Below are 23,609 nucleotides of genomic sequence, written 5' to 3'. Positions count from 1 at the left end.
AGCTGACTGAGTTGCAGTTAGCCTGTTATCAGTATTAGCTCGCGATCGAGTAGATTGGCTGCCACGCCTCTTTGTATCTCCCCAAGCCTCTTCCGATTTTGAATCCTAGATGGCGCTTGCTTGATCAAAATGCGCTCGTTCGCTAAAATACGCCTGCATTGCAGGCTAAGTTGCCATCTTTTCTAACGAATTAGAGGAATAGCCAATCAGGTTTGGTATTTTAAGTATATCGTGATTTTCGACGGCAGAAACTACTACTCCTGACAATCCTGCTTGTAACCGTGTGTTGTAAACAGTTGTTTGTGTTGTTTATAGGTGGAGGCTATGTTAAAACTGTTGCAGTACATTGATCAGCTACCACTTGAAAAACCAGAAGGTACAAAGATGTTTAATGTACTTTATTTTACTTGCCACTGGTTCAAACTGTGGAAACCGTATGTAATCTGTAACATCCAGTGTGTGATGAAATGTGTATTCCCCGTGTTTGAAGGAAATATCCTCCTGAGAAAAACAAATCACATGAGTTGAGTACCTTTCTGATGCTGGATGCCACTGAAAATCAGAAATTCATTTTCTGTAAGGCACACCTGCTGATGCTGTCTTGTAGTATTAGGTGATAAAAGTTGTGTAAGGATGTAATTTGTTACTGATTAAAGCTGTTTTCAATAAGTTATTTGTTTATCATGTCTAAGACCTTTATTCTCATGACTCGACTGACTCTTTACAGTTCGTCGCAAGCTCAGAATGTCTAGAAAGGGTGCCAGCAGTTTTCTGGCTGTGACACCTCTGTTTGACGTGGACACCCACTCAGCTAAACACCTCAGGCAGTTTAAATACACTTCCCTTAGCCTCATTCCTTCACTTCTTGACAGCGAGGAGTTTGTCAGTAAGGTCAGTAATAAGTTATGTGTTATAAATAAAACATCGGAGACACATTAAGTTGTGAACAAAAGCTTTTAAGCTTTTAAGAATTCAAAAATTTTTAAAGGAAATCCATACAAAATTTAATGCAGTCTGAAAATTGAGCAGTGTGTTAAAGATAATAATTGTGTTATAAATTGTCGAAAACACATGGATTGGCAATCGCGGGGCACGGTTTCTGACTTTTTATTCTTTCTTAAATATTTTCTACTAAGTGCTTGATTGTATTTTAATAATTGACCCTCACTGTTCGATCTTGTACTACAGGTCCACGTTGAAGGAGAAATGTTAAATTCTCTCTTCCTCAGGTAATCTCTTTTGCTTGTCGTTGTTGTTGTTGTTTTCTTGTGGTAAATTCTTCTAGGAGGCGAATCTATTGTGACAGAAGCGTTAGAAGTAACTTGACCAACAATCGTCGACAAAAGTCGTTGAGACACTGATGTACAGTAATTTAACGAATTATCATTGTTTTAAAACTGAGGTTTGAGAAAATTATTGCTAATTATTTTTAAACGTAATGCTGTTCCCCACCTCCCCACCCAATACAATGTTGAAACTCAGGAGAAATTGAAGGTACTAGTTTTCCACATTGTGTCTGGGTTGAGGGGAGAAGTTAAGCAGCTGAAGTTGTATTCGCGTCTGGCGTGTGTGCAAAAGCGCTAAGAAGCACATTTGTCCGAAGTTTTTTGTATATTGGACCACAGCAAAGCATATCGGTTAACTGCTATGTGACCCTTGGTAAACGTGTTGGACTGAGATTTTCGCATTTGTTTCTTACATGTTTTAAAAGCATTTTTCAGCAACATTCAATACTAGTTTTATGTTTATTCCTCTTCAGGCTTCTAGAGGACACCTTGAACTTTATGACGAAAACGGCACAACATGGCGAGCAAGCATCGCAGGATGCTACTGGGAAATTTTGGAAAGCTTTGCTGCATAAGACCTATGAAATTATTGACAAGGTATCAAAAATCACGCAAAGTGTCTACTAGGTGTTTGTGGTAAATGTTGCACCCACCTTCCCATTTAAAGAAGGCTCTTTTGTGACTCCTTGGGGACAAGTCTATAGCTTTTAGTCTGCAATAATTAACAATTAGATTATGAGCTCGAGATTTCTATGAGGTGATAGTTGATTCGGCCCTCGGCTTTATCAGCTATCACCTCATAGAAATCGAGAGCGAATAATCTGATTGTTTTAGTAGAATTCTAAGTGGACTTTCCTTCAAATAACGATTCCAATTATTTCTGGTCTTAGTCTTAAACTTCACGCTTTAGACTGAATTCACGCTCGGACTGAATTGTCAATTTGGCATTTGCAGTTGTGTACGCGCGCTTATCAGCCGTTTCTTTCAAAAATTTCGAGCTTTTTTAATTCAAGAAATCGTAAATGCCCTCCTTTTAGTCTTTTTAGGAATTTGACTGTCCATTTATTTCTAAATGTTCTTTCAAAACTTCGGAGAAACAAGGAAACGTTGCAACTGAATTTTGTCGACCACACCACCCTCTGCACACTAATGACTGATAGTTTGCAATAGCTCAGCCAATCCGATTACAGCATTTGCCTTAGTATATTAGTAGAATTCTACTAATTATCGCTAGTGCATTTACGTCCTGTACTACTTTGTGGAGACCCCACCCCCAATCCCACCTCCCTCCTGTTTTCTAAGATTACTAATCTCTAGTCACGTTTCCTTTCTAATTTCGCCCATCACTTGCCTGTCATTGTTATGGATACAAGATCGTTAAGTGTCACGGTTGCCTAGTACGTTCTTGCCTCAAGAGAGCTCATTTACGGCATTTTGAGTTATATTGGCCACGTACAAAATTGTCTTTAAATGGAGGAAACCTGAAAATAATTGTTTACTAAGATGAAAAAACACCAAAGAGATAATAATAAACCATAAAGGAACAAGGATGAGTAAGGATGGAGAAGATTACCACGGATTACAAACGACAAACTTAACAAAAAATGGGCTATGAATTTTTCTAGATGCTCAAACCGTGAGGTTGTTCACTCGCCAAGTTAAACATCGTCAAACATTCACATAAACAGAATTGAACTTTCTTCAGAATTTTTGCGTGATTACTGATCACAATCCAATCAAATCTAGCTGTTTTATCAACTTTGATTGCTAAATATTCGATCCGTTTGACTTGTGTCTAATCGAACTATCGTTTAACACAAATTGTGTGTACATTACTTGCAAAATGTCTCGGACAATTTTATTTTCGGACAAAAAAGTGTGCGAAAATAAAGCCGTCTGAAATATTTACAGTATAGTATAACCTTTGAAGTAGCTCCAAAGCTCTTAGTTTCATTTATGCCGGGCTTTATGGAGCGAACACTGCTTGACAAACGTGACGCCTTGATAGAATTTGTGTTATTGTCTCGTCGGTGTATTCTTAAAACATTGAGGCTGCAGAAAAACTATCATTTTCACAGATGCTGTTTCAGTGTAATTCGTGTTTTGTAGGCTTCAATTTTTTTTGGCTATGTTTCAGCAAAGTGTCCGAAATTGTTGTCTGAAATTTGTCCGAAATGAGATAAATAGTGTCCGAAAATCAAACGTCCGAAATAAAACGTCCGAAATTTTTTTGCAAAAATCAGCTATACCAAACCTCCTGTTTCAGTCTAAGTTCAATCGTAAATCAGCTATGAGGTGACATTTGACCAGCTATTTTATTGCCTTCTGTTTCAAAGGTCAATCTCCTTTTACCTGCATCAGTGTTTTTTGATGTCATCAACAAGCTTCTTCACAGTAACAACAGTACAGTGAGACGCAAAGCGATGGAACTTCTGAACAGTAAACTGAGTAACAGTGTTGGCACTTATCCCAGTGATCAGGTATTTCTTGTAGTTTATCAAGTCTATTGACCCATAAGTGTTCTTTTGACAGGTTAGTTTGCAGTGCAGTCATTTCTGCCGAGTGAATTTCGAATGTTCGATTACATGTAATTTGTGACAATCGGTATTGACGGTAAAAGCCCACGAGTTAGCACAGTTCATCGAATTATGGATGCAGCTAGGAAGTGTGGAGAACACTTATGAAGCTAGAAGTTCTCTGCCTCTCGGTTACTCGATTAACACACGTTAAGCATTTAACAAAGAACAACGTAACTATTCTTTGAGTCTTGTCACATAAATGGGCCGAACAGGGAACAAGATTTAGCATCTGAAGTACAGGGCAAAACAAAACTGGCAAAAAGCAAACATCATAAACAAGTTTAATAACACGTTTAGAGGCGCACAAAAACACATTAACCGGCAGTGGGGGAAGCTTCTTTGTCAACTGCCTCTAGTGTTAATGTCCTGAGATAAGTTTTCTTCTTTCTGAATTCTTTTAATGTCCACCTGTCTCTAAGCAAGGTGTTGTTTTGTTGACAGAAACAACGTTAAATATTCTTGGTAAAATTTGGTATCTACAGGTGAAGGCACTGCTGAGCCTAGTAACCGAGCTACTGGTAATATCGAGGGGCACTGGAGAGAGTGAGGAGTCCATTATAAACAAACAAACAGCACTGTACAGTTTGAAGCTTCTTTCACGATTGCTGTGCAAGGATTATCCTGGCGAGTTTAAAGAGGTACGTAGATCTGTTGTCAATTAATCTGTCTGTACCCTGTTGTCTGATCAAATGAAGGTTATTCAAGTTAAAACAGTGACACAAATGCTGCTTTGTTCATATCGCGAATGAGTTTTCTCTCGTTGCAAAAAAGAGCAAAGTTCCAAGATTTTTTTTTTCATGAACTTAGGCTAAACGCTTTCACCGCAATTTGGAACAACGGGAATAACTGTAGTTAACATACAGAATAAAATAACAAATACAGAATAAATAACAAAACCCTATTGCACGAAATATACCAGTAGAAGGAGACTCACAAAATAGTTGAATCACCTTAGGATAAAGCAAACGGGCTCCCAACGAAACCAACCCTCGTAGTGAATTTTCAATGAAATTCTGTCGTGGTGTAGTATTTCTGTCTTCGTCACTCCAATTCTCTATGTACTGTATAAACGTCGTTATGCTTTGGCGCAATAATGTTCAATAATTATTGTTATTGTTCGATGCCTTTTTTCTTCCTTTTCACTGGCCAAGAACCCACTGCATGACCTGCAAATAACTGGTTACAAATAATGGTCTGCTTACGCGTAGTACCATCTGGAAATACAATTCTGCTCATGCGTAATTGTATCCAGCTCTTGTGTGAAAAATGGCGGATCGTTTCCTTGAGCTAACTGTCAGAGAGTGATTCAAATATGAAAACGAACTCGGTGATCGAATGATAAAATTATAGTGAAGGTGAATTAATCAACATGACACGAGCGTGGGACAAAGAAAAATTCTGAGTCCCCGACAGGAATCGAACCCATGACAGATCACGATTATTATTATTATTACTTAACTCGGTTATCGCAAAATATCGTGATCTGTCGGTGTCTCGCAGATCAGTTATTTGGCTCAGCCTTCGGGTTCGACAAATAATAGATCTGCCCGCCACTGACAAATCACGATATTTTGCTCAACCTCGTCTAATAATATTGTCAATAATTAATTTGTATCTTCAGGTGATGTCTGCAGCAATTGAGGTGTTCTCTTCCAAGGATGCTAATACGCAGGTGAATTAGTGTTGGTTCTCTTTTACTGTCTTGCATAAATTTCTCAGGCTAGTTGACAAAAAAAAAAAACTATAGTGACGTTAGTGTTGCAGGATCCGAATCGTAAACAATGCTCAATTTCCTCTACGAGAATGCCTGCAGGAAATCATGGTAGTTTGATTGAAATATGATGGCTCGGTGGTTTGCAATTTGTCTTCTCAAAATTACTGCAAAGCGAAATCCACAAATTGTAAAATCCTAAACCTGATTTAGTTAAACTAGTTTAGTTGGTGTGAATGAGGTGTTAGACTTGGCACCGTTGAATGCGACTGCCATGATTCTTTTCAGGCGCGTATCGCAGGAAGAACTGGGCATTCACCAGGTCCTCATCGGTAAACCTTTTCATGATAAACTTTGTGATAGGATAATGCTAACCTGCACCGATATCGCGCAGCCACTCTGTTATTTATATGCTGTTAAACGCAATTTGTCAAAGTTAAGAACAAAGAGTAGCTAGTACTTTCGGTCAGCGGTATTCGTATGGTATTGTATGTTCAGTGCTCTTCGCCATTGTACTAGCGTGTTCCAGCGTGGCGGTCCCTAGAACGGTCGTTTTGGTCTATTCATCGACATCTGTCTGTCCCTCCCCTCTCCATCTCCACCGTTAACTCAGTGTGACGGGTGCCTGGAAGACTGCATGGGAGCTCATGGCTGGGTTGTGGGGATTGCCAGCCATGGGAGCGTTATACTGTCTAGGGGCCGGCTGGTCACAGTGGAGGCCCCTGGATATCTCAGGCACCCATCATCCATACAGTACGATGCAGTTGTTAAGTCAATATTTTGTTCCTGACTCGTAGGTTGCCTCCAGTGCCTTGCTTTGTGCAGCAGAAGCGGTCAGCGGTTTAAAGGCACACTGCATTCCGTTCCTACCCCAGTTGGTGCCGTCTGTCATCAAGTTACTCAAAAGGACTGGGAATGAAAGGTACAGAACATTCATTTGTTGTACGCACTTGGAAAATTAAACCTAAGTTTTAAAGTCCATTTTTTCCTAATCCCCTTCTGACCCCTTTTATGCTTTCATTTTATCCCTAGATACTTTTTAGGCTGCAAACATTTCTAAGCAATGCGCCATTTCCGAGTTACATTTTGTCGCCTCTGTTTAAAAACCAGTCTTTTTGCAAAACCTTTCATATCATGGATATGAAAATGAGTTTGATTTGAATGAAAATGAACCTGTAGTCCAAACGCATTTTCGTATGAATGGTTTCGCAGGAAGACTCGTTCTTAAACAGAGGTATAAGGCTTCTCGCAAGTGGCCTATTGATTCATGCTGTAATGTGTTTCATCGAGTTGTGGTGCACGCGGGGAATTTGGGGGCACGAAAGAAACGTAAGAGTTGTTTGAGGCGCAAACATTGGTCTGTCTGTTAAGTTAATAAATATAAACTTGATTATTATATCTCTCAGTTAGTACGCGCGCTGTGACTGGTCAATTTATCGGGCCGTACTCTCCTGTACGGCCCGCCAAAATTTAAAGTTGGTTTTGTTGCCAAACTGTTTCGTGATCTATCGCTAAGTGTTTTTTTAACTTTTATAGCAAGTGAAAGTGTAGAACTTTGTTATACTCTAAATTATGTGATAAAGCGTGCTAACGACCTAAAAACAGTTTCAAACTGACTCGTTTTGCTTTCGAGGTGCGTCAGAAATTTGAAGCATTTCCGAGTCCGCGTGAATACAAATCATTCCCGAACCCGTCAGGGACATAGTAGAGATATAATAAATATCTTACTAACCTCGTTTTCTCGGTCCGTACTGTAAATTACGGATCCCCGTTTTTTCCCCCTTCGATTTATGACCTGCGCGCTTCGCGCTGGGGCCATAAATCGAAGGGGAAAAAAACTCGGTCCGTAACTTACAGTACGGACCTCGAACTCGGTTAGTAAGAGGTATTTCTTTTCTATGACGCACCATCTGAAACGTATTGATCGGTGTATCATATCAATCATACGAGTTAATAACCAAGAAGGAAGTCAACCCGTTGAATGAAATCGGTTTAAAATTAAAAAAAAAATACAAAAATAAACTACAAAAGCAGGGAAAGTTACAAAGCGCAAACAAAGGTGCAGTGACAAGACGCAGTGACTCGTAGCAGTTAAGTTATTAGTAACAATGTGCTCTTCACACAAGGTCATGTGTTGCTGGCAATTGTCTCTGCCACGTCATGTCTCACAATTTGAACAGCATATGATTTTCTCGATGCCATATGGCATTGTGTCATATTCATGTAGCATGCCCCTCTTGCGCCGGCAACTTTAGCCTTCATGTATAGCAGGTTAAATCTTAAGACGCTTTCAATTTAACCAAAACTTCTGTTTTTTTATTTCCGGAAACTTCCAGTGGCGAAAAAAGGGGGCGACCCCGTGAGTTATACCCAAATTTCCGAAAGTTTATTACCAGGAATTTCTGTTCCATTTGATTTTCATCCTCAGTTTCTGGATATTTCGGTTGAATGGTTCGCATTTCGGAAATTTTACAATTTTCAGATTTTCCGGGAACTTTCCAAGGAGATTTTTATACCATTTGGCCCCGTTTCAAAAGTTCTGGAATTTTTGGTTGAGCAGAAAGGGCTCTTGGTATATGGTAGGTTAACACCCTAAACCAAACCTGTAAAGAATAATTTGTATTTTACTTATTGGGATCTATCTGTGGCTGGAAGTAATTTATTTCCATTTTAATTATTAACTTGTAATGATCGTTTCTTTTCAGGAACAATCTTCTGACGCTGTGTTGCGTGACAGCTCTGTGTAAGGCTACCGAAGCGTTGCCTCACTTTCTCAGTCCTTACTTAGTGGATATTTTAATTCAGGTAGGTTCTTCTACAGCGTAATCGAACTTGTTTGAGCTTATTGACTCAGTGGCAGGACCGAACGGAAGTTATTTCCCTCAGGGTCTCGGACTGAGCTTAGCAAGGTGCGTGCAAAATGAAGTATTTTCCCGGCCAGCTCGAACCTAACTCAGTCAATAAGTATTTGGTCTTTAGCTTTTATTCGATATTTTAGACTGTTGTTGTCACTTTAACAAATTGACGGTAGTTTTTCCGGCGTCTGTCCTGTTATTGATCTTAATTTCGTCATAACATTGTTAAAGTAGCTGTAGATCCACGAGGCGACAGCCGAGTGGATACGCAGACTCCTTTGACAATGTTGTGACGAAAGTCATTGTCAATGACAAGACAGACGAATGAAAAACTGCCGTCAAAATTTGTTTTTTACAATAACAAATCGTCAAATTGTCTGCTGTTGGCGCTCGTTGCGTCATAAATTCATGTGTCCGTCCGCTTATTGACAATGAAAATTAGCTAATGAGCGTGCGAGAGTTTTTGCAGTTATTGTAAAATCCCTGTTGATGCAATTCAGCTGTTTTTAGATCCATGATCCATTTGGTAACCAATAATACTTTGGTGCAGGTAACGAGACCATCGCTTATTGGAGGGGAGGCTACTGAGGACCAGCAGAAACAAGCCGAGGTTACAAAGCACTCGTCTGTTGAAGTACAATTAAAGGATCGATTAATTTTGCTCAGGTAAGTATCTGTTTCATAGTTTGAGTGAACAGTTGAGTGAAAATCATGGGAGTTTTTCATCGCTTAAGCCCTGTCCTCGCTTGCGACGCTAGCATAAGCATAAGAAGGTTATGCGCTAGTGGGGATGGTCCGACACAAGCGTAAGTGTTCGTCTTATGCTTATGCTTATGTTGGTGTTACGTTCAGTCGGGACATGGTTGGTACAAGCATGAAGTGTTCGTTGATTGGCTGAAAGTCTTTCGCTTATGCCTATGTCAACATGTCCCCACTAGACGCAATCGCGACATCAGCAAAAGCATAAGCATAAGAAGAACGCAAAGTTTTGATATTCGTATGCTTATGTCACAGCTGTCCTCACTAGCGCATAAGTGTCTCATGCTTATGCTTGCGTCGCTAGTGAGGACCGACCGAGCTTTAGTTTTCACTGCGTCTTCGTAAGTGGTCTAAAACGTTCTGTTTAACCCTTGTAGAAAAATTTGATTGACTATCATCTGGAAATTTTAAAAGAACCCATTAGCAAGTGAGGATCACTTAAGGTCATTCCCCAGTATTGCATTGCGCATCCCTACTGCGCATGATTTAAGGCGTGATTAGCGCGCGCGCATTAAAAAATGGCGGCTTTTTCTTTACGGCTGGACCTCGCCATAGAGGTAAATCGTCATTTTCTGGCAAACGAGTATGGTGACCTATCATTTTTTTTTCTGTTGTTTTGAATTGAGTAATGAATTCTCTGTGTAAAATAAATATGGACCAATTCTCAGTGTAGAACAAAAAACAATCGTCGGAAACGTGAATTTGGCAAGCAATCGTGACTACAATCATGGTGCTATTATAAAGATTTATATGGGTATAAACAAGGTGCTGTTGCTCCTAAACGAACATGGGGACCCCTCATTTTTATTTCAAAATTTAAGTTCCTATAATATAAACAATCAATAGGCAAAGTTTCACAAAAATCTCAGTGCAGACTCTATTTCAGTGGAATAACCTTAAGGCATAGAAAATGGAGATGGATTAAAATTAATTTTGAACAAACTTGAAACCACGATGAGGCTCGCCCGGGATCCCCGATAAATTCTGTAGACTAGAGCAAGCGTTTGATGTACCTGGTATGAATGTAGGTTCTAATGCGTCTTTTTCTTACGTACAGGAAAGAGCTGGCTTGTAACGTTTCACCCCGGGTTTTGATTACCGCCGTGTCCCAGTGTTACAACAATGTTGTCACCAAACAGAAGGTAACAGAAACTGTACATAGTAGGTATTTGTTTTAGCCAAACTCTCAGTCATTGCTCAGAGACCGTCCTGCAATCATGGTAATTGGCTCAGCTCACTATGAGTCTCCATAGCGCAGTGACTGGAGCGCTGGACCAGTATCTGAGCGGTCACAGGTTTGAATACCGTCGGGGACTCAGATTTTCTCTTTTTCCCACGCTCGTGAGTCGCAATTCTCTTATTTGATTTGTAAAGTCATCATTTAATCAATGACATTTTCTTTCTCGCTTCGCTAGCACCTTTTTGCCACCTAGACAATTTCTGACTCCATCTATCAGCCTTTATGTAAGCCCTGTTGTTATACCTCACAACTCAAATACGTTTCCCGATTGAAGGTGTCACGTGTCATGGGTCAGAACTCACGTACTCCCTAACTCCCTAGGGAAACAACTACTTGAACTTTTGACTCGCATGTGATCAGGTCGTGCACCTTGAAACCGCGGCAAATCTGTGTGTGCCAGCCGGCGTCAAGCAAATAATTTTGTCGCAGTTTGCTCCATTTTTGAGTTGGGAGGTATAACAAAACAATTGATGACTGGCCACACGGGAAACAGTAAGTTTTGTTTCCCCTCGACCTCAATTGAGGGTCTCGGGGGAACAAAATTTACTGTTTCCCTTGGGGTCAGTCACTAAGGCCTCATTGTTTTGTGTTGCAGGAGTGTGTCGCGACACTGATGAACCTGCTTGCAGAATGTGTGAACGCCATGAAGAAGGAAGATATCAAGACTTACCAGTCAAACCTGTTTACCTTGTTCGTAGAAGCGCTGGATTTTAGAGCTCACCACGACCAAGAAGCAAGTGTTTGAAATTTTAGAACAAAGTGACGTCAAATTGTTGGGTATCACGTCTAAGACAGACAAAGAAAATTATTCAAGTGTATATGACAGATATACATATTTTTTATTTGCTTTATGGAAGCTACATGAGATCATGATATGGAAATCGAAAAAAAAAAATGATATCGGTCTTTTTTCACCCCGTTTGAGCCATCTGAAAACGTGAAATTTCACTTCCGGTTGGGTCAGAAACCGCGAGGGTTAGGACCCGGAACTAGTCAAGCTGTGACGTCAAAACAAGAAAGTATGTAGTTGTTTGTTACCTCATGGTAAATTCTCTGGTCTGTTTTACAGGAAGACGATGATCTTGTAAACCAAGCAGAAGGTAGTGTGATTGAAGCCTTCCTGTGTCTTGTGGTCAAGCTCTCAGAAGCTTCCTTTAGACCGATGTTTCTACGGGTGAGATTAAATTTTTTCGAGTCCGAAAAAAGTGTTTTTATTAGAAAGTACCTTAACTTAATTTGGTGTCGATTTCTCTGTCGTATTTTTACTTTTATTTGATGCTGACAATACAGTCTTTCGCTCTCTTGGAAATATATTTTTAAAAAAAACGAAATCTAAGGAAGAAATCACATTGCCATTCAAATCACTTCTACGTTTCTTTGCTACAGCTGATAGACTGGGCGACTAGAGCTTCTTCCCGGAAAGAGCGGCTTCTTGTTTTCTATCGTCTCTGCGACAGGTAAGAAAATTCCTTGCTTTTTTTCTTGTTTTACTTGCTATGTGAAAGCTTAGAACCGCCACTTTCCACTGGGAGAGGTGTCTCTTTGGGTAAACTCCAACAAAGACTTTCTTGATGTGAAGTTTATATGAAATAATTCATATATGAACTGCGGTTGTAGCTGAGAGTGAAGAATGATCATCGCAGTTAATTTTCCAATTTAAGCAATTGGAAAGAAGAAGCCAGAAAAAATCAGAGCTTCAACGGGATTCGAACCCGTGACCTCCGTGATACCAGTGCGATGCTCTACCAACTGAGCTATGAAGCCACACATTGGGAGCGAGGTCAATTAATTGAGTTCATATCTTCCCGTGAGGAGTGAAATGATGTGAAGTTATGAACTCAATTAATTGACCTCGCTCCCAATGTGTGGCTTCATAGCTCAGTTGGTAGAGCATCGCACCGGTATCGCCGAGGTCACGGGTTCGAATCCCGTTGAAGCCCTGATTTTTTCAGGCTTCTTCTTTCCAATTGCTTAAATTGGAAAATTAACTGCAATGATCATTCTTCACTCTCAAAGACTTTCTTGTTAACTCGTCAAGTGATTTGTCTACACCCGCTGACCATGGATTCTTTCTTCTTCTGTTTGTCAGTCTTCCCCCCTCCTTTTGTCTTTCATTCTTTTCCCCCAGCTTAACAGCACGAGAAGAGCATTCAAAGAAGAAACGCTCAAATCCCAAAGAGATTGTAACCGTCGAGTTACATCTCTCCATCTCTCAACCGACTAAGGACGGATAATTTACGACATACTTATACATGTTCTTATTCATTCGTGCACATTCTTATACGTGCATTCTTGTACATTCTCTACATAAATTAGCACAGTATCACACTTTCTTTTCTACTCTTTTCGTCACGCACTTTACTTTACCCATCCCCCTCAGTTGGGTTGGAAAGATCTCGAAAACCTTTGAGCTGACTTCAGTTTTGAACTGCTTGTCTTCCTTTAGTGTGGCTGTGAAGCTGAAAGGTTTGTTTGTCCTGTTTGCTGGTTATCTTGTGAAGAACTGTGCTTCTCTGCTAGATGCCACTAACATCTCAAAGACAGGTAAACGTCCAGTCTATCTCACTTTTTTGGATTTTGGGTCAGTCGGGAATCGATACGTACAGATAATGTAGCCTCTTCCAGGCGTTCAGTTAGTTCGAGTGCTGCGCGAAAAACGGCGGAACGCAAAAATAGGAGAGAAGCGCTTCTGCCCTATTTTTTCGCTCGCCGTTTTTCGTGCTGTGCCCCAACTAACTGAACGCCTGCAAGAGGCTAGTACTAATGTAGTTTCATGAATCAACTCAAACTGACGAGGTTCCTTTTTTTTTTTGGTCCAACTGATTACGGAAAACCGGAACTATCATTTTGTAAAATGCTGACATTTATCCGTCAGTTACATAGAATGCCTCTTTACCTGTATTCTAGTCGTAACTTATCACTGATCAGAGACGTCATTGTATTATCAATGTTTTATTATTAGATAATCGGTTGATTATTGATTGATATATTCATTTATTCGTAATACTGTATTCCTCTGATGTCATTCTGGTGGTTAGACAAAAAATAAGAAACAAATTTAGAAATAACACACTTGTTTATACACAAAATTTGAGCTTGCCGAGACTGTAGGCCACATCGGAAACCTCCGTTCTCCGTCTCTGATTTGTTGTGTGCATCAAAAGTAAAACACCTTGGGGCAAATCAGCTATTGATTACTCTTGAAAATTATGTAAATTTTTGATATTTTAAATTTTTCTTGCTTCCTTAGAGGGAACATTTTCCCCAGACTTGTCTGAAGAAAGAGGAATACAGAAGACGTGCTCACTGCTTAACTATGTGTTAGATTGTCTGCACAAATGCTTCATGTATGACACACACGGATTCCTGGATAATGATCGCTTTCAGTGCTTGATGCAGCCACTTGTAGATCAGGTATTGCTCGTTCGCGCGTAACGGCATTGCGTGACACTTATAGCACTAACCAATGGCTATTTAGGACGACACTGTCACGAAAATGCAACCTCTTAGTAATATCAACAAGATGGCCGTATTGTAAGACAGTGATAGACAGAGTTGAGTCACAAGTTGTGGGTCGTACACTGGGGCTCACTGTTAATGGTTGGCCAAACGCTTCCGACACTCAAACGCAACTAATTACATCATTGTCGCACGTGAGACCAACCCTTTGCCGGATTTTGGATGGTGTCACAGGGACAGCAAACGTGTACGACATTTTGTGCTCAACACATTGCAACATTGTCGCGCACATGTTGCAGGATGTTGGATGGTGCCACAGAGAAACCAGACGTGTAAAGCATGTGCACAACAGTCTTCAGTGTAATATGATGCGTTAAAATGCTGCGTGCGTTTTACTGAGCCATTTTAAGGGTCTGAAGAAGAAAAACTCGAACGCAAGCTTGGTAACCTAGACGGTTAAAATAAGATGGCGTACAAATTTAGTGAAGAAAGCCCGACTAAAGGTAATTTTTTTTTGGGGGGGGGGGGGGTCATCGCACGCTTAATTCGTCTCTCCCTTCTCCCCTCTCCCTCGAGAGACGTCCTAATTAGACTCGAAATGTTCCATACTAATGACGTGATAGTGCGCAGTTCTCTCTTAGTAACCACGAAATCTTTTATCCGTGCTCTTGCTGATAAGATTATTTTTTCTGTGATCAGATCGAAAACTCACTAGGAGGTGAAGAGAAATTTAAAGAGCGTCTTTCTAACCATTTGGCCCCATGCCTCGCTCACTTTGCTGTGGCTTCTGGCAGCGATGCGCAGTGGAAACCTTTGAACTATCAGGTGCTACTGAAAACCCGACATAGTTCTGCAATGGTAAGTTTTAGTTCAGCTAGATTTGTATTTGAATAACGTTATTTCAGGCTTGTTTCTTTGTGGACTGGGCATTCTTAGGTACAGGAGAATCTTTGCTGACGTCATTGTTAACATTTTTTCTCATTAACACACGACTTCGCGCAGAGCAGGCATCACGCTAGACACGAATTGACAACAAACATTTAAAGAGCTTGTGAAACTTAGTAATTGTGAAATTTTTGGCTCTTTGGGTGTAATATTCGAGAAGAAGTTGGCTTTAAAAAACTGCAAAATTTCTGAATGGCAAAAGCGATAATGAGCTCATACACTTGTGAAATTTTGAGTTTTTAAACCCGCGTTGCACAAAACGTGTTCAATACATCAGGCTCAAATTCCCTGGGACAGTTAATCGTGCTATTCCCTTTCAATATCCAGAACTAATGTTTTTGTAGCTCCATCAGAAACTGTATTGCTTGTGTTAATGAGTCAAGTATTGTAAACAGAGATTCTCGTGCTTTCGAGCCCTGATGAGGTGAAACAATTTCCCCTGGCCTCAAAAGTCCCCCCTTTTCCAATATAAGGGCTAATGCTCTAATGCTAACGCTTTCTGGAATATGCAAGACATCAGTCATGCGCAAAAGAGAATCGCTCTGGGGTGGAGAATTAAAACGCTTACAAATCATCTTATCTTTGTTGTTCATCTACTACTCTTCAAGGTTCGGCTGGCTGCACTGAAAGTGTTAGAGGGCTTCCACGCTCGACTGGGGGAGGACTTCATGGTGCTTTTACCAGAGACTATCCCTTTCTTAGCGGAGCTTATGGAAGGTAAGTCACGCAAGCTAGCCAAAGATTTTTGCTTGAGAAAGCTGTAGGCTTTGACTTAAAACTCGATACTTTTTTTGCGTTTCAGATGAGTGCTTTGATGTCGAAGAGCAGTGTCAGCACGTTATTTCTGAGATTGAACAAGTTTTGGGAGAGCCTCTACAAAAATACTTTTGATAATAATACGCTCTTTTTAGTGGTAAAAAGGTGTTGCCCGAGGGTCCAGAAACAAGTACTTTTAGGGGCTATCTCCGCTTGTTAATGTTTGATAAATGTATGTATGATCGAAACCCGGCGCAAGCAACGACGAGTTAACTAAAACGTGGCGTGACTAAAACAGTCATGCCATCTTCACCCAATGAGGAAACGTCAAACTGTTCCGGGACTGAACATTTTCGTGGAAAACAGATGCAGACCCTTTATCCCCTGGGGATAGAGACAGCCTCGTTGGTCGTCACTTGGGGATTTGCTCTTTTCAAAACACTCCTTGCTCTTTGTATTCTTTTTCTCATCAACTAAAATTTAATGAAGAACCACATCCACAGCTTGTCGTCATCTGTCACTTTAAATACAACAATGAAGTTTTTTTGTTATGTTTACGTTTTTTTGTTTTGTTTTTACAAATAGACTACGAACCCGAGTTTTCTATGAGTGAATCGTAAACGAGGCGCAGGCAAACTGACTTTCGCTAATAGTGAACTAGGGCGAGTAGTCATAGTTGTTTTACCTGACAGAAATTATAGTTTATCTCTGTAACACTATATACAACTAGACGAAACTGGATAATTTTTCGACACAACTAATCAAAAACCGATAAAAGTAGACAAATATCGACAAAAAACCTCGACAAACTCCAGAAAACTGGATAAAACTTGATAAATGTCGACACAGTCGACCTCTATGAGGCAGTCACCCCCTTATTATTAAGCGGCCAGTTATTAAAATACCGAAATTATTGTCATACTGTAAATGGAACCACTTTGAACCGGCCACCTCTAAAAAGCGGCCGCGGCCACCTTTTGGTCGTCCCGATGAGGCCTTTTGTATTGTCTTTACGCGTATTAAACGGCCACCCAAAATTTAATACACGTAAATTAACTTTGTTTTGGAAAAGGCGATGGCAGATAAGAGTGCGAAATAGAGGTTGACGAGTGATAAAAACATTCAAACACACGTTTATCATAATTGTTTTGAAGTGACTCCCATGTTCACTGAAAAAAATTAACCCGATGGTGAAAATATTCAAGGTAAACAAACCCTTATTAAGCGGCCACCTCTAATTTCCCCGAGGGTGACAAATTAATAAGGGTTCGACTGTGTAAGAAATTAGAACGAGGTAAAAGTCGGAAGAAACCGGTAAAGGTGACCGTTGAATAATGGCAAGGGTTCAATTCGAAAATCTGTAACCCAGCCAAATGATCTAAAGGAACTAAACCTCTCCCTCTCAGTTGATGGGGTCCTGGCTAGATCCGTGGACTAAAATTTTCACTAATTCAAACACTGGTTTCCTTCCCGAAATTGTCGCGCAGATCCTAACAGATTTCAACAATCTTGCTTTAACAGACTAACGTAATTGTGGTTCGTGTATAGAGGATTGAACTCAAAAATCTCCCCGTAAGCCAGTTTTAAACTTCTCAAAGGTTACGAGATGAGATGGTGCTTACCACAAATTAAGAATTCATTGTCCCTGTTGGAAGACTGCAAGTGCCTCTAGAAATAACAAATGGCACAGAATTTAATTTCCCGACGGTCCTAATTTCTGTTTCAGTTTTGGACGCACGAAAGGGCTACCTTAAGACGTAGTACATAATTTTCGACCGAAATTGCCGGAAAAAACCTACTGTTTCGATTGCTTTCAGGCAATGTTTTAGGTTAAATAGTTAACACCTAACAGTTTCACTGGAATGATGTCACTATTCTTACTGCTGGTTGTGTGGAGTGTCTGGTATGTTTCTTTCTCCAAATCTCCTCAGGAAAACCCGAGCCCTTCTCCTCTCACTTTCAAGAGCAGCAGATTCAGCGCCACTACACACGGCGACTCTTGGCGTTCTTCCTCTTGGATGGCGTTTAGGCCGGTCATTGAGACTTGGAAGAAATGGAAGGCGAACTTGTTCGCTGGCAACCGAGGCTGAACTAAACGTTGTATGTCGCTTAATGGCACTTGCGTTGTTTTCGCTGATGTCGGTTACTTGTTCCTCGTGAACACAGCTGTAATAGTCATCGTGGCCTTCTCTTTGATGTAATTTGCAAATAGCAGAGCTATAATTTGGGATCACATCTGACTGCTCCCATCTTGGGGGAAACTGCACTTTCAAACCAGCTGGTTGGTTTTCAGACGCGGCCACAGAAGCCGAATTGAATTCCCTACGTCGTGCAGTGTCACTGGGTCTCTTTTCAATATTGCTTGTGACCAGGTCCTCGCCAATATTGTTACACAAGGATTTACCGTACTTTCTCTGGATATTATTACTACCAGTGGCGTTGTTTTCGAAGTCATATGACTGCATACGTCTTGGAGGAAAGCCAGCTTCGTGAGTCCCAGACGTAGCAATAGAAGCTGGGTTGAGCTTTCTACGCTGTGCAATACCACTGGGCCTGTTTATTTCCCCGTTGCTGGCGGCTTGCTCGTCATGAGTACCGTGAAAGGAGGCTTGATGGTCCTTTCTCGAGTATTCAATACATCCCGTGGCATTATTCTCGGAGACATCTGACTGCATACGTCTTGGAAGAAACGGCATCTGGAAGCCAGTTTGGTGAGTCTCCCAGTTGACCACAGAAGCTGGATTGAACTTTCTACGGCGTTCAGCACCACTTGGTCTGTTTTGGACTTGGTCCTCGTGAGTATCGTAAGAGAAGGTTCGATCGTCTTTTCTCTGGAATCCATCACGATTGGCTGTGTTACTGTGGACGATATTTGATTGCATACTTCTTGGAGGAAACGGCACCTTGAAGCCAACTTGTTCATTATCTAAAATGGCCACAGAAGAGGGTTTCAACTTTCTACGTCGTGCAATTCCATTGGGCCTGTTTGCACCATTGCAGAAGACAAGGTACTCACTTGTATTAATATATGACGATTTGTGATCTTTCCTCTGTGTTTCATTCCAACTGGCTTCACGACTGGCTTTAACCTCAGTGGTATTGTAACAGAATTTTCCCTGGGATTCACTGTAAGTTGGTGCTTTGTGTCGGTGGATATCTGACTGATAATTTAATGGAGGATATGGAACTTTCATCCCAGCTTGTCGGTACTCTGAAATGGGTAACAAAGCTGGAATTAACTCTCTTTGTTGATCATTGCCGCTGGCTCTGTTTTCGTCATTACAGGTCACCACTTTCTCTTGCATATTGTTGCATGAGGATTCGCGGTCTCTCCTCTGGAAATCGTTGCAACCAGCAGTGTTGTTCTGGAACGTATCTGACTGCAAACGTCTTGGGGGAAACAACATCTTGGTGCCAGCGTGTTCGGTCTCAAAATTCACAACCGAAGCAGGATTGAACTTCCTTTGTCGTCCAGTGCCGCTTGATCTCTTTCCACCACTGGTGATCACTTGCTCTTGATGTGTGTTGTTACAGTAGGATGCCGGGTGCCTCTCCAATTCGGTGTTACTTTGGTAGATTTCTGATTGCACTCTTTTTGGAGGAAATGGCACCTTTAAGCCAGCTTGTTTGATCTCGGACATGGCGATAGAGGCCGGCTTGAATCTTCTTTGTCGTCCTTTGTTTTTGGGCCTGTTTTCAGTTACTTCACCAGCACTGTAAGGCACAGAAGACTTGTAAACATTTCCCTGGATACCCGATTCTTCGTCGTTTCTTTGGATTTCAATATTACTGGAACAGTTGCTTTGGACGACAGCGTTTCCTTCATGTCCGATGTAGATCTGTTCGCTCGCTCGTCGCGAAACGTTCTCTTCTCTTTTAAATGCCCCCTCTTCATTTTTCTTATCATCGCTTCGAATTAGAATTTCCCCAGCAGGCAGCGTTGACCGCTTCATTTTGTTACCTTTGCTTTCCCTGGAGAGTTGACTGATTAGATTTCTTGCTCTCACTTGAATTTGACTTTGGAGACCGGTGATCTGATGAGCCACTAAAGAATATTCTGTCGAAAACTGAATTTTCGTCGCCCGTTTTCTGGCTATGCCAATAAAAAGATTACGGTTCCGTTGTGTCGTCTGTGAGTGCAGCACCATTCAAGGAATCTTGTTGACGATAACGAGACGATTCTTTCGCTCCTTACTTTAGAAAATAATAATGTAAGAATTAGTCTGCCAGAATTTTCTGCTTCAGTTTGGATTAGGCAATCTTTTATTTCAGCGAGACTTCAATCTTCTTCCGACAAACGTCAGTTCAGTGTTCTAAATGGTTCTGATTGGCTTACTTAATATAGCTATCAATAGTAACTTCGCTCTTTGGAATCTGAATGTTTCGGCAATAATAAACCCATTTCATTTGCGGTAATTGCAACTTGGGAATTAACTGCACAGAAAGCGGCCACAATAGGCCTTTCCTAAGAATATCATAATTTTTTTAACGTGCAGGGTTAGCCTCGTTTGGACGTAGTAATGAGAGTCGCATTCTTCTAGTGGCACTGAAGGACACGAAGCTTGCTTGCTCTTGAGTGCCGTATGTTAAGGAACTAAAACAACCTTTTAAAATCTTAGTACTTGGGTAAATTAAATGGAAACTAGGTTACAGTTTAATTACAAAGAGAGGAAAATCTAATATGCACTGGTAAAGAATTGAGCTCTGTCAAACATTTTCCGCTTTAGTTTTGGATTATGAAATGATTTACTTCGGACAGACTTCAGTCGTCCGCCGACAACCGTCAGATCAGTCCATTAAGGCCCCGTCCACAGCCATCCGGGCTGTTCCGAAAACGCGGAGAGCGGAGTGTGGAGTGCGGAGTCTAAAATAAGAATTAAAAAAAGAAATAAAAAAGATAGAAATAAAAGAATTTAAAAGTGAATTAAAAGAATAATTAAATGCATAAATAAACTAGAAATAGAAATTAAAGAAATAAAAATAGTAATTATTAAAAAATTCACTCCGCCTGAGCTGGACTGTTCATATCGCGTATATTTCATTCAGCCCGAATGGTACATTCAACTCACGATTTTCATAGTTAACAGTTCACTGTTAGGAAATACTACGCCCCCAGAAATACTAAGCTACGTCCCCAGTCGGTCAGGCCACAGTCATTCTTAAATAGAATTTCAAGCCTTTATAGTCTACTCATATCTTCTCAGTTTGTGCGCGAGCTGTCATATCAATGCGATTTCGAGGGCAAGTGACAACACATGACTGTCTTTGAACGCGGGTCGTCCGCTGTCTTCGCATTCGTTAGCGTGGCGACCTTTCGGAGATAGGCAAGTCAGCTGGCAAATCAGGTGAGCAGCAGATAAATAACCTGTGGCCTGGCCGCTTTGTCAAAGACAAAATATATGAGGAAACAAGCAAGGAATATTCCACAATAATGCTAATGTTGGTGAAAGATGACCGCGGAAAAGCGACTGCGTGACACTCGGTATGTTCTCAGATGACATGTCACCTATCAGACGAAAAACAGCTTTATTCTCTGTCTGCGTTTTGTGCCCAGTCTGCAGTCTGCATTTTGTACCTAGTCTGCAATTTGTACCTGGTCCGGCGTCGACAAAACCTGGATCGGACCGGATCACGGATCGGATCAAGGAAAAAAAATTCAAAATTCAAAATTCAAGATTTAAAATTCAAAATTTTGTTTAGCAAATTACACTAGAGTGACTACTGTGAGCAGAACGTTTTATTTAAGGGGGTATGGTACCCTAAAATATGGCGATGTTCGTGAAAAATTCAATTTCTTGGAAATACAAGACTTAAGACCCTTGAGGACTTGTCAAAAACATTTTGAAACGATCTGGCCGAATTTCCTTCCAGATGAGTGTGAAATTTAAGGAAAGTACACAGTGGTATAAGTTTTTTCACGTGGCAACGGCCATAGCAACGACTGTTTACTATAAGAACGTGACCAAAAATACAGATTACTTTTAACTTATATGAACGAAACTATTTAGAAAAAACTTTTAAGACATGCATAACTCGATTGGTATAATTATTTGTGAAAAGCTTTGCCTCGAATTGCCATCACAGGCTCATTCATTTCCCTTATGACGAGGAATATTTCCCACAACTGCGGTAACCTTTTACAAAATAGAACAACCATTGCACCCCCTCCCCCGAGATCCAATCTGCACCTCTCCCCACTATTTGTGGCTCGTTAAATGCTTAATACTTCGTGTAAGAAGCTTAAAGTGCATTTTTCTCAAAAGTTTACTTTTGTACCGACTGACTTCGCGCCAACATTTCTACTTTGCAAGGTTTTTAAGTAGAATTTCTGAAACTTGGGCTCATCAAAGACCAATAGTGTCGTGATGATATAAACCAAAAAAATCGTAACATTTTAAGGTCTGTCACGTGACATGAGATGATTTGTCCACTGGGTGTGGTAAAAAATAAGGTTATCTCCAAATAAAGCTGTAAAAAGCACTGAAAATAAGAGTTAACTGTCAAAACTTAGGTTCATATCACAGAACAAAACAGAAACTTACATGATATGCTTATTTGACAGTCAATTCTTGTTTTGTAAAAGAGCAGGAAGTGTTGGCGTCAATACTATAACACACTCTTCAAAAGACTGTGGCTGGTTTCCATAGCAACCATTTTGAGTAAAACTCTAGAAATTTAATTTCTCTTCTTGAGTGTAATAGCACACAATTGATCTTTCTTCGCCATATTTAAACAAACTTTTTGGTCCATATTGAGGGTACCATACCACCTTAATTCAGGTGTGATATTCCTTTATTCTTTTATAATATCAAGCCAACTGGGAGCTGGTCACAGATGAATTTTTTTCAGGCTGTTGGGTTTTGATTGCGATGATCAATCATGTCTCCATATCTTTCTCCGCAGTTCAACTATATGATATTTCGTATATTCACTTGCACCATCTACGGCTATATTACGAACTCACAATGTGACCAGCTCCCAGTTGGCTTGATAGCTCAGTTGGTAGAGCACTGCACCGGTATCGCAGAGGTTATGGGTTCGAATCCCGTTCAAGCCTGAATTTTTTTCAGGCTTTAATTTCACAACTGCTTGAGTTGTGTGTATAATTGGGATGATCAATCATGTCTTCATATCTTTCTCCGCAGTTCAGATAAATGATATTTCATATATTCACTTGCATCAAAGGTAAACTGTCATAAAACAAGTCAGCATGGTAATAATAGGACGAACGTATGAATCGAAACAAAAACTAACAACACTAAAAAAATTAAACACCTGATGATTTCAAACAATTTCCGTTTTTGAGACAAGTTTATACTTTAACAAGATGTGAGATTGGAATACGATATTTCGCACTGGAATAAAACGAAACAAACCATTTGTATTTTAAGGAGATATGGCTGTTTTTCAAAAAATTATAGGAATAACAGCGATAGTGTGAACGATAACGCAACCTGAGAATAAACAACATTTTAGAAGTTACGTCACGATTTTTAGAGACATTTTTAGGGTCGTAAAGAGTTAAATAGAATAAAACATTAAAATGATCGTGTTCTAGGATAGAAAACACTTAAGAGGCAAGAACAAATCAAAACGGAATGAGGATCGTTAAGGATGGCAAAGATTAACGAGAACTGCAAATGACGAACTTGAAAAACTAGGCTTTTGTTTTTTCAAGATGCGCAAATCGTGACGTAGCTCCTTTAAAGCAAGTCATGTCCTCGAGCTATCGTACGTAAGTTTTCTCATTAACCGTAACGCCAACTCACGAAAATGTAGCCGATACTAACAACAATTTCAAAAACGAGAATGGGAGGTTCACGCAAGCTTCGAGCCAACTAACGTTCAAATATAACTGCATCTGCGTGTTCATTACAATTTAAATTCGTCGTACATTAGGCGCCTATGTAGCTTTTTAAATGACCTTTTGTCATTCTCTGTAATTAACATGTCATTGCGTCAAATTCGGGATTCTTATTTTCATTTAACATATTTAGTTTTCCACTTTTACTTTTTATT

At 40.3% G+C, this 23,609-nt stretch overlaps 1 protein-coding gene across 1 annotated transcript in view; it reads left to right on the top strand.

Annotated features, from left to right (window-relative positions):
• Positions 1-16,144, top strand: part of LOC145467177 (HEAT repeat-containing protein 1-like) — a 46,979-nt gene extending 30,835 nt beyond the window's left edge. Inside the window, exons 27-45 of the mRNA XM_081450729.1 lie at positions 316-376; positions 728-891; positions 1,189-1,229; positions 1,760-1,883; positions 3,623-3,766; positions 4,348-4,503; positions 5,487-5,537; positions 6,374-6,498; positions 8,282-8,381; positions 8,982-9,097; positions 10,248-10,332; positions 11,026-11,163; positions 11,500-11,604; positions 11,817-11,887; positions 12,877-12,974; positions 13,681-13,844; positions 14,589-14,747; positions 15,443-15,551; positions 15,637-16,144. Of these exons, the coding sequence (XP_081306855.1) occupies positions 316-376; positions 728-891; positions 1,189-1,229; positions 1,760-1,883; positions 3,623-3,766; positions 4,348-4,503; positions 5,487-5,537; positions 6,374-6,498; positions 8,282-8,381; positions 8,982-9,097; positions 10,248-10,332; positions 11,026-11,163; positions 11,500-11,604; positions 11,817-11,887; positions 12,877-12,974; positions 13,681-13,844; positions 14,589-14,747; positions 15,443-15,551; positions 15,637-15,725 (2,100 nt within the window). The 3' untranslated portion in view covers positions 15,726-16,144. The remainder of the gene's footprint in view (positions 1-315; positions 377-727; positions 892-1,188; positions 1,230-1,759; positions 1,884-3,622; positions 3,767-4,347; positions 4,504-5,486; positions 5,538-6,373; positions 6,499-8,281; positions 8,382-8,981; positions 9,098-10,247; positions 10,333-11,025; positions 11,164-11,499; positions 11,605-11,816; positions 11,888-12,876; positions 12,975-13,680; positions 13,845-14,588; positions 14,748-15,442; positions 15,552-15,636) is intronic.
• Positions 16,145-23,609: the final 7,465 nt, after the last annotated feature.

This window comes from Orbicella franksi, chromosome 14 (assembly GCF_964199315.1).
Source record: "Orbicella franksi chromosome 14, jaOrbFran1.1, whole genome shotgun sequence".
NCBI lineage: Eukaryota > Metazoa > Cnidaria > Anthozoa > Scleractinia > Merulinidae > Orbicella > Orbicella franksi.
The sequence above is the reverse complement of the archived record's forward strand: the minus strand, read 5'-3'. Positions and strand labels throughout refer to the sequence as shown.